Source organism: Nyctereutes procyonoides, unplaced genomic scaffold (genome assembly GCF_905146905.1).
Source record: "Nyctereutes procyonoides isolate TBG_1078 unplaced genomic scaffold, NYPRO_anot_genome, whole genome shotgun sequence".
Lineage (NCBI taxonomy): Eukaryota > Metazoa > Chordata > Mammalia > Carnivora > Canidae > Nyctereutes > Nyctereutes procyonoides.
In genome coordinates this window covers 10366537-10376783 of record NW_026575139.1, presented here as the reverse complement: position 1 = coordinate 10376783, position 10247 = coordinate 10366537, and the positions used below count along the sequence as shown (strand labels likewise).

Sequence of the window (10247 nt, the reverse complement as noted above, 5' to 3'; positions counted from 1 at the left end):
CCTCCCCTCCAGTGACCCTCAGTGTTTCCTAGAGTTAGGAGTCTCTTATGGTTTGTCTCCCTTTGATTCCATCTTGCTTTATTTTCCCCTCCCTTATTTTCTTAAATTCCACCTGAGTGAAATCATGTCTTTCTCTTATTTCACTTAGCATCACACCTAGTTCTATCCATGTTGTTGCAAATGGTAAGATTTCATTTTTTTGATGACTGAATCATAATCCACACCTTAGCTTTCAATGAGTCTACAGAAAGCCTGAAGAGCTGGCAAGTGCGAGCTGCAGAGACGTTCCAGAGGGCAGAGAATCCTAGACAAAGTTCAAGGTGTAACTGGGCAGGTGTCAAATCCTGCCAAGGCCGCACAGGAGGAAGGCACGAGGTGGCCACTGCTCAGTTTGGCCCAGGTGTTGTGGGTGGTGCCTCCCGCTGAGCGGTCATGTGCCACAGACCGCAGAGCTTCGGAAAGGGCCAGTGAAGGGCCAGGAGTGGGGCTCTTACAGGTTGGTGAGGGAGGAAGGAGACACTGAGCAAGCAAGTAGAAAAAAAACACTTGAAAGAAAATCTTGTCCTGTGTATGTAGAGCCGGCCTCCCTCTGTCTGACTCAAGCCTCTGAGCTGAGGTCTTAAAGATCTAAATTCCAGATTTGGCCCTTCCTAGCTGAGCAGCCTTGGGAAAACCCAGAGGACTGGCGGGAGCTGAGATTCCATCACGAGATGAATTCCACATCAAAATGGGACCTGACTCTTACTAATCGAAAATAAACGCAAGTCTGGGAAAAAGCTGTTGTCTGGTAAGCACAGAAACCTTGCTTTGTCTCCTCTGACCTGGTAGCAAAGGGAGCTGTGGCTTTCGATGGCCGGGAGGGCGCCTGGAGAGCCCCCAACAGCCAGTCCAATGCCGCCAGCACCGGCCAGTGAGAAAAACCAGGACTCGATTCTATGCCTTTTCATTTTATTACAATCCTGTCCTTGTGTTCCAGAGTGAATGGCTATTAATACACAACCCAAAGCACACCTACCACCGATCTTGTTAATAGTCCCATTTCTTTCTCAGTATATTAAACCAAAAGAGAAAATAATCTTAAAAAAAAAATCACCAGGTTTAGTACATCCCAGAAAGAGCACCTTTACTAAACAGAAAGACAAAACATGTCAGGAACCCGACCAAATACACAAAGCAGCAGGTGAGATTCCTGATCGATAAGCCTCCCAATGGAACATAAATAGATTCCCCCTCGACGTACACGTATTTCACAGGAGCGTGTACATATACATGTAATATATTAAAAGAAATTTGGTTTCTACCACAAGAAGTTATTCAGAAATAATAAATCAACATCTGAGATCGGGGAAGGTGCACATTACGAACCAGGCGTGCACCCCCTCCTGCACACCTCCCCTCTGTACACTATGTACACTTGCTGGGAGAGGGCTGGGGCAGGCGCCTCTCTCTGCCCTCGCCCCTAGACCCAGCACATCCAGTGTTTGTAGAAAAGTGTGCCAGGGAGGCAGGTGTCCATGTGGCCAAAGCCCGAGGCCACCGGCCACCTGCCTGGAAGGCGTCCTTGGCCTTGGGGTGAAAGGGAATTGCTTGGGACCCCAGGAACGGCATGGGAATGCTCCTGGTTTTCAGCAGCAACCCTAATTCTGGGGTCGACCTGAGGTTCTTGAGCTCTTTGTAGTTTGGCCAGTCTGGACTTCTCTTAGGATCAAATGGCTTTTAGGAAAAGGGCATGGAGTTTCCAGAGCCACTAGGGCTTGGCCATGTGAATGTGTGTTTGCACAAAACCGTGCACGCACACACACACGTGAGTGCTTTAGGAGAGGTCGACAAGTTGCAAATGAGTGTTCTACAGGGACGTGCTCAATAGTGTCTACTTTGTAGTTGGTTTGGTCACTGTGTTCTGAGTGTCCCGAAGCTGAAGTGGATTGTTCAAAAGATAGCAGTTGCTGGAGGCTACAGATACAGCACGCGCGCACACACCTCGGAGCGACATCCTCTTAGGGCTTGGCACAGTGTTTCCATCAACAAAACGAGCAGGAGAGGGGCCCAGGAGCCTGTCCTCATCCTCAAACCCTTTCCCGACACCACAGGCGGACAGAAGAAAAGACCATCGTCATTGCAAGGTGAGTAGTAGTTTTAAGGTTCGGGCGCCACGGGCCCAGACGAGTCACACGCAGCCGTACTCGTACCACACCGTCTGCTGGTCCCCTCCAGGCTCCGGGGACGCCGGCGTGCTCTTCAAGCTGCTCCCGCGACTCGAGTCCTCCGGGGACCGGCCAGCGCGGGGAGCAGGGTCAGACCTCCCCGGGCTCTTCGCGGGGAGCCCCGCGCCGTGGCCTTGCCTTGGGGCCCCGTCCCCCTCTGAGAGGCCGAGCACGCCCCGGACCGCGGTGATGGCGGCCACCTCCGCCGGGTTGGGGGGCGTCGGGGGTTTGGTCCTGGCGGCCGGGGCAGCGGCACCACTGCCACAGGAACTGCCCCCAACAGCGGCGATGGCCGGGGCCGTGGCGGACGGCGGCAGCGGGGCCAGCCTTTCCTCCTTCGGGGGAGCCAGGGAGAAGCGCCTCACGTCCGGGGCCCGGCTGCGGGGGGCCGGGCCCTGACCAGGGCTTCCGGTCTTTCCCACAAGTGGGGTCCGCTCCCGGGCCAGGCAGTGGGAGCTGGGGGGTGTGGGGCCTTGCAGGGCATGGCTGCCGGGTTCTCTGCCTCCTGAGGGGTCGGGACTCCCCGGCTTCTGAGGGGCCTCCTGTTTGCAAGCCTCTGGCCCGCTGGCCCGGAGAAGGTCGGCGGAGGCCAGGCTGAAGGCCCGGCTCAGGGACCGGCTGGCGGGCGTGTGGGACGGCGGGGGCACGGTGGCCTGCCGGGGTCGGCCCAGGGACAGGCTCTGGGGGGGCTGGGCCTGTCTCAGGGGGACACCGGGCAGGACCTCAGCCTCGGCAGGTCTGAAGTTTGGCTTCACATACTGCCCGGGCTTCAGCAGCTTCCCCTCGGAGGTGCTGCTGGCCATCTTGATGGTAGGGGTCACAAAGCTGGTGGGCATCTTGGCCCCTTCTTTCCTGGCAGGGGGTCCTGGCTGGCCTCCAATGGCCGGAAGGTCGCTGGCCTTTCGGAAGTAGTCACTTAGCAGGTCATCCCGGCAACTGGGAGTGTCCTACAGGGAAGGGAGAAGGGGCGAGAGGTGGTGTGAGAGCCAGGCGGTGCTGGGGCAGCCTGCACCCCCCTGGACGGCCGCTGGGCTGTGCAGCTGGCTGAACTGCAGTTTCCTGCTCCTGCTTGGCCTCGTCCATGTATAATGCTACCCCACCACGCACCCCTGGTCAGGTATGTGGGTCACCGGTGGGGGGACCCCAGGTGCCATGTGGCAGCCACCTAACTGTGCAGACCCAGATACAGCAGACAGGGAGAGGACGTCCCTCAGAGCTCCCCCAGTCTATGGAGAGGTCGGAGCGGAAGGCCTCCCCGCCCCCCCGCCCCATCTGTTCTCACCCTCCCACATGGCAGGGCGGGAGGAGGAAGCTACTGGTGGCACCAGACCTTCTCCCCTCCCAGTCAGCCCAGTGCACTTGTGCACACTCAAGGCTCTGTCCAGGCCACAGGGGAGGGGGAACAACAGAATCTCCGAAAAAGCCAGGGCCCTCACTGCCACTTGGACCATTCTCTGTCTGCGAGAGGCAGGCAGGGTGGGGGTGGGGGTCAGGGAGTGAGGTCCACAAAGGCAGACTCCCGGGGTGGGAAGTGGAGGGCAGAGGGGAGGAAAGAAGTGCATGGGACAGTCCAGCTGCCAGGCTGCTCCCCTCAAGTCACCACCCTGCTGGGCTTCCCCTGGCCAGTGAGGCTGAGTCCTCCGTCACCGCCCTGCAGGCAAACAGCCGCCGAGGCCAAGGCAGGGGACGCCGCTCGGTCACCTTGGCCTCTGTCAGGACCTCAGCCCGGAGGAGCCAAGTGGCGGCGGTTCCTCCTTAGGCTCATGGATGCCGCAAAACCAGGAAGGGAAATATGTTCCTGTGGCAGGTGGGGGTCAGCCCGGACCTGCTGTGACCTGTCGCGGGGGCAGCAGAGCTCAGAAACCACCTGCACCCGCCAACTCCTGGTCCACGGAAGCATCTGGATGCTCAACCTGACAGAGACAGTCTGCCATTTTAGGCTGGTTTGAAGCCACAGATTCCGGTTGAGGGAGCAGCGAGGCTGTGGTCATCAACACGGACAGCTTCCTGCATGCCAGGCACTGCATAACCACCAAAAAGCTAACACCTCCCTTAATTTTCAAAGCAGCCTCGCGAGGCTGAGGTTGGCCTAGAACAACCTTTAACAGGTAAGGAAGCTGAAGCCTCGGGGCTTCCACAGCTCACCCACGGCTGTCTGGCTGGAGCTACGGCCTGTACCACCCAGCTCCCTGATGGACATTCTTAATTCTTTGATATGCACCCCCATGTGGCCACCCAGCAAGCCCATCCTGAGACACCCTGTTCCCTCAGGGAGTGCAGGCAGAAGTGGGGCATGCTGTACCTTCCCTGGGGCTGCTCAGGGGAGGGGTCAGGTGCCTGGGGATGGCAGGCTGAGAGGTGCAGGTGGTGTTCCAGGGCCACACACACATCAGCTCCTAGCATGAACAGCCACAGATCCTTCTGGGCTTGTTTAGGCTGAGAAGGGATGGTTGCTGATATGGGGCATAAGTAAGGAAGGGTGACTACCAGGGACATGTCTGAGCTGAGCAGGGCCCCCTGAGAGCTGCAAAGGGAAAGGAAACTCACTGTGACAGGTACACAGAAAAGGGTCAAGAAGGAAAGCCTTCCGATCTCAGGCATTCCTGCTTTCTAGGCCATCCTCATTTTTTCTGCCACATCAGGGCTACCTGTGGGATGCCTAAACGCATGCCAACAGCCAGAGCATCATCTGGAAACCCTGTATGGATGCAGGCCCTCAGGGAGCCCCCCCATCATACCCAGCGAGTCGGAAGCTCCGGGGTGCCACTGGCTAAGCCTGCATGCAAACCACTGAGTGGCAAACCTCCCGAGAGCAGCAGGGCTTCTGCTGGGTTTCTCCAACTCCTGGTGCATAGAGTAAGTGCTTGCCAGACAGGAACAGAATGGGGGTGGGGGGCAGGGACCATGTTCTTCAATTTCCTTTCAGGGCTGACCATAAGACTCAGCACTAGCAAGTATGTGGCAAAAATTTGCCAGTTAAGTTTTTTGCTTTGCTTTTGGAGAGCTGACCTTGTGCACACTGCAGAGCACAGAGTAGGTGCTCAGTAAATACCCACCGAGCAAGACTGTGGGTTCCAACGTGGCCTACTACAGAGGAGCTAAAGAAAGTTCCACTGTTTGTTTAAGCAGAATACCACGGAGGCATGGGAAGCATTAAAAATCCTTGAAAGATCTCCATTGCGAGATAGCCCAGTTCATCTGTCCGGCCGCCCAACTGCTCACAAGACTGAAGCCAGGTGGAGTGTGTAAAAGATACACACGCAGCTTTGGAAGAGCTGCCCTGAGCCCTGGGAGGGGTTAGAGGAGGGAACCCGAATGTCCGTGACATCTGGGCTGCAGCTGCAGAGCACAGGTCAGCCAACCGTAGCTGGGGCTCTGTCTCGGGTTGCCATACCCTCTGTACGGCCTAGGAACTCAGAAAAGTCTTTACATTTTTAAATAGCTGGAAAAATTTTTTTTTAAAAAAAGAAGAGCATTACGGGCCACATGAAAATTATATAAAATTCACAGGTCAACGTCCGTTAGTGAAGTTTTGTCGGCATGCAGCCATGCCCGTTCATTGCCAGGTGGGCTCAGGCTGTTCTTCCTGAAACGGCAGCGCTGAGCAGCTGTAGGAGAACATGGGGCCCGGAACCCCTAAAACACACTGCCCCTTTACAGAGTTTGCCGAGCCTGCAGGTGAAGGCTCAGGGTAAGCAGTACTCAGGGCTCCACCCCAAGGGCCACCGTGAGACCCTGATGCTGCCAAGTAGGATGCCGGCTGGACCTTGAGAAGCTCCCCAGGGTGGCCACACACTATCCCCCTCCATGCTGGCGGCAACCTCCTACCTGCTCACCTCACAGACGGCGCCCACTGGCCCTGGGGTTGGGGGCTGGCTGCCAGCAGGCTAGTGGGGATCCTCCCCTACCCCAGGCCAGGCCACTGCTGCCCCGTCCCTTTCTGTGACTTTGCTGCCAGGGTCTCTGCCCCCACCCCCAAAGCGGGGAGGTGGCAGGGGAAGAGAGGGACGCTGTGTCTGAGTTCTGGGCCACTCACAGGGGTGGGGGAGCTCCGGTTGCTCTCCTCCAGGAACTCTTCCAGGGTGACCATCTCACTGCTCGGGGAGGCGGAGCAGGGCCTGGCCCCCGCGTGCAGCTGGGCTGTGCCTCTCTTCTGGACATTGTCCTGGGGGAGAGGCCCGTTCCGGGGTGGAGGGTACTCGTGGCGGCCGGGGGCACTGCGCCCCTGGGTGCTGGCATCCCGTGGCAGAGTGGCCGTGTCCCTGCTGGGGATCAGGTCTTCGCTGCTGAAGCTCTCAGACCTGCCGTGGAGCTGGTCGGAGGAACCTGGGGGGCACAGGGGTGGGGGTGGGGGAGAAACAGAGGAGCACACCTGAGTCTCCCTCCTCGGCTCATCTGCCTCCAGGGGGCTCTGTGCTCCTTGGGTTCAGCAAGAACAGAGAGAACCCTGCCTGAGAACCTGGTGGGGATTCTGGTGTGAAGAACATTTTGGAAAGAGGCGCTCAGGGGGTCTAGTCAGTTAGGCACCTGACTCTTGATCTTGGGCTCAGCTCAGGTCTTGATCTCAGGGCCATGAGGTCAAGCTCTGCATTGGGCTCCAAATTGAGTGTGGAGCATACTTTAAAAAGCACTTTTTTGGGGGAGAGCTTTAGGATTTTAGTTTTGCAAGCATAATGCTTTCGTTCATTCGTTTATTTTTATTTAAATTCAATGAGCATATCGTATATTTCTAGTTTCAGGGGTACAGCTCAGTGATGCATTGGCTGCACACAACACCCAGGGCTCATCCCATCACGTGCCGTCATTCATGCCTGTCACCCAGTGACCCCATCCCCACCGCCCCCACCTCCCAGCGACCCTCAGCTTGTTTCCTAGAGTTAAGAGTCTCTCATGGTTTGTTTCCCTCTAGTTTCATCTGTTTTTATTTTTTTTCCCTCCCTGCCTCTCTGCTCCTCTGTTTTGTTTCTTAAAGTCCACAAGAGAAATCATATGGTATTTGTCTTTCTCTTACTTCACTGGCATAATACCCTCTAGTTCAATCCACATGGTTGCAAATGGCAAGACTGCATTTTTTGAAGGCTGAGTAATATTCCACTTTATATATAGACCACGTCCTTACTCCATCATCTGTCGATGGACATCTGGGCTCCTTTTTTGGCTATCGTGGACATTGCTACTTAAACATTGGGGTATAGGTGCCCCTTTGGGTCACTACATCAGTATCTTTGGGGTAAATACCCAGTAATACAATTGCTGGGTCACGGGTTAGCTCTATTTTTAACTTTTCAAGGACCCTCCACACTGTTTTCCAGAGTGGCTGCACCACTTTGCATTCCCACCAGCAGTCTAAGAGGCTTCCTTCCCCACTCCATCCCTTTCTCAGTCTGGCATTTAAAAACAGAACAACTTCAGAAAGAAGTGTAAGCTTCTGGTGAAATTTAAATTGTTATCTAATATTAATTGCTATAAGGCCCTGCACACATTAGGTATCATCTATTCATTTATTAAAGATTTACTCAAAAAAAAAAAAGATTTACTCAGCACCTGTTACATGCTAGGGTTCTTCTAGGGGCTGGTCATGTGCATGTTAGCAGAAAAAAAAATCTGCAAAGTTTCTAGTCTTGGGACCACATATATATTCTTTTCAAATGCACAGAAATGTCTGCTAAGACAGAAGACACTGTGCGCTATTAAAATATGGTCAAAACATGTAAAAGAATCAAAGTTATCCGACGGTGCTCTCTGACCACCATGGATGGAACTATGGTTACTACTCCCACTCTGAAGATCAAGTAGCTCAGATTTGGAGCAAGGGTGCCAGCCTAGAGGCCCTGGCTGGGCTCTGGGGGTAAAGGGATTCACTCAATCGCCTGGGTCTGCACCTGATACTGCATGATGCAGGCTGGAACTGCAAATGCGTGATGCGGTGGTGGAGCCCGTGACGATTACCGCTTTAACCACAAAAGTGACATGAGCCTAGAACCAAAGACCCTACTACAACGGCAACTGCACGGAGGCCAAGGCTGACCCACCTTTGAGGTTAAGAGGTGAGCTGTCGCTGGACGCGTTCCGACTGGTCTCCAAGCTGTCTGGCCGGGACACTGAAAGGAAACGACACTCAGCCTCAACGGCCAGGGGGCGGGGAGGGGTGGGGATGCCTCGGACCGCACCATCTGAGAAAAGCTGCGTAACAAAGCTGCTCTGTGCCAACAATGTTAAGGCAAATGTCCTCAGAAAGGATGGATTTCGGGGTTCTCCATGTTCTCCCATCAGGAGCTCAAGCTCTGCCAACTTGAGTGCGAGGCACAGCATCCAGTAGGTGACCCTATTGTTTTTATTGGGTCCAGGGCTAGGACTAAGAAGAAGCCTCACACTGAACCCTAGTACAGTAAGCAGACCAAAACCAAAACCAAGCGGCTCAAAGTAAGCCAACTGAGGCTGAGGTGGGAATGTCCACTCCTATTACTGCACAGAGCTTTCTAGAACACGTGCAACCTGCTGAGGGTGGGAGCCAGGAAACAGCCATGTATACATGTGGATGTGTGCACGAGGGGGCATGTGCCTGCACACAGTGTGCCTGCACACTTCAGTGATGCACAGGCACGAGAGCTGGGACCCTCAGAGGAGACAGAGGGCTCGCTCTTCCTGGTCGCTCGTAGTCTGCCAGCCCCTTGCATCACCTGTCTCAAACCTACATCTACCCCCAAGTGAAAAATTGGCCAGTATGGTGACAAGGGCTGGAGAAACCAGCCCTGCCTGAGTCTGCGTGGGGCAGCTCTCAGGTTGGAGGGGGAACCTGGCTGCAGGAGGGGTGCTCCACTCCTTGCAGGCTGCCCCTTCAAGGTCTGCAGGCTTGCTTCTCCCAGTCCACTCTCCCAGGAGCCCTGCCAGCCTGCTCTGTACCAGCATCTGTCCTGCTGGACCATGAACCCCTGGGGGACAGGAACTGCATTTCTGTTATCCTTGCATCCCTCTCAGCCTGCAGCTGGTGTTGAGGGGAACCGTGTGGGGAACTGGAGATGTGCTAGGAGGTGCGCTGCTTACCCTCCCCCGGGGAGAGTTTTCTTCTGATTGGGTCTAGAGGGCGCCTGGTTCCCAAGTGCTGGTGTGCTCCGCAAATAGCAGGCATCTGGAAAACTCTTAATAGCAAAAGGGGTTTGGGGAGGAGCCAAATAAACACTTGGTGTTTGAGAAAAGTGTAAACGAAGAGTCAGTCCTCTCTTTGAGAAGGGAAAAAATGACATAAAGAACGCACATCTCTCTTTAAAAAGGAATTAAGTTTCATTAAAAGAAAACTAACACAAATCAGTAAGACCTAAATGCTTTTTTAAAATAATTTTGAGAGAAAGAGAGAAAGGGGGTGGGGGAGAACACGAGCCAGGGGCAGAGGGAAAGGGAGAAGCAGACTCCCCAATGAGCAGGGAGCTCAATGTGGGGCTCCATCCCAGGAACCGGAGGTCATGACCTGAACTGAAGGAAGACGCTCCACTGACCGAGCCACCCAGGGGTCCCCCACCCCTCAAAGCACTTTTGTTTATTTAGCTACTGCTTTTCCTTTTTCCTGATAAGAGAAGCTCAAGGAGGGCACCTGGGATCCAGCCCCGTGCTGGGCTCCCTGCTCTGTGAGGAGAGCCTGCTTCTTCCTCCTCCTCTTGCTCCCCCGTGCTTATGCTCTTATGCTTTCTCTGTCCAATAAATAAATAAAATCTTAAAAAAAAAATCTCAAGGAATCAGAGTACTTAGGAAGAAAACCCCTCAGTGGTGAGCTGCTGGAGCGTCGCTCTGGCTCTCAGGGCGCCTTCACAAAGCACAGCAGCCAGCACCTCGGTGTGTTAACCCTCCACTCCCTGTGCACACACAAGGGCCCTGTGCATTAAACTCTTCTGTATTTTCTCAAAAGCGGCATGCCGGTTTCTGCATCACAAGATGCTTAAAACAACGACTAGGGTAGGGCGGGCACCTGGGAGGCTCAGTTGGTTAAACATCCGACTCTTGATTTCAGCTCAAGTCATGATCTCAGGGCCATGAATTCAAGCCCTGAGT

The 10247-nt window shown here is 54.8% G+C and overlaps 1 protein-coding gene across 2 annotated transcripts in view; it reads right to left on the bottom strand.

Moving 5' to 3' along the window:
- Positions 1-1106: 1106 nt before the first annotated feature.
- The window catches only part of CCDC88C (coiled-coil domain containing 88C), a 121541-nt gene continuing 112400 nt past the window's right edge, over positions 1107-10247 (bottom strand). For both annotated transcript variants that reach the window (XM_055303939.1, XM_055303940.1), the window contains exons 28-30: positions 8237-8305; positions 6241-6530; positions 1107-3151 (exon numbers count right to left, since the gene is read on the bottom strand). In XM_055303939.1, coding sequence (XP_055159914.1) covers positions 2168-3151; positions 6241-6530; positions 8237-8305 — 1343 coding nt within the window. In that variant the 3' untranslated portion in view covers positions 1107-2167. The remainder of the gene's footprint in view (positions 3152-6240; positions 6531-8236; positions 8306-10247) is intronic.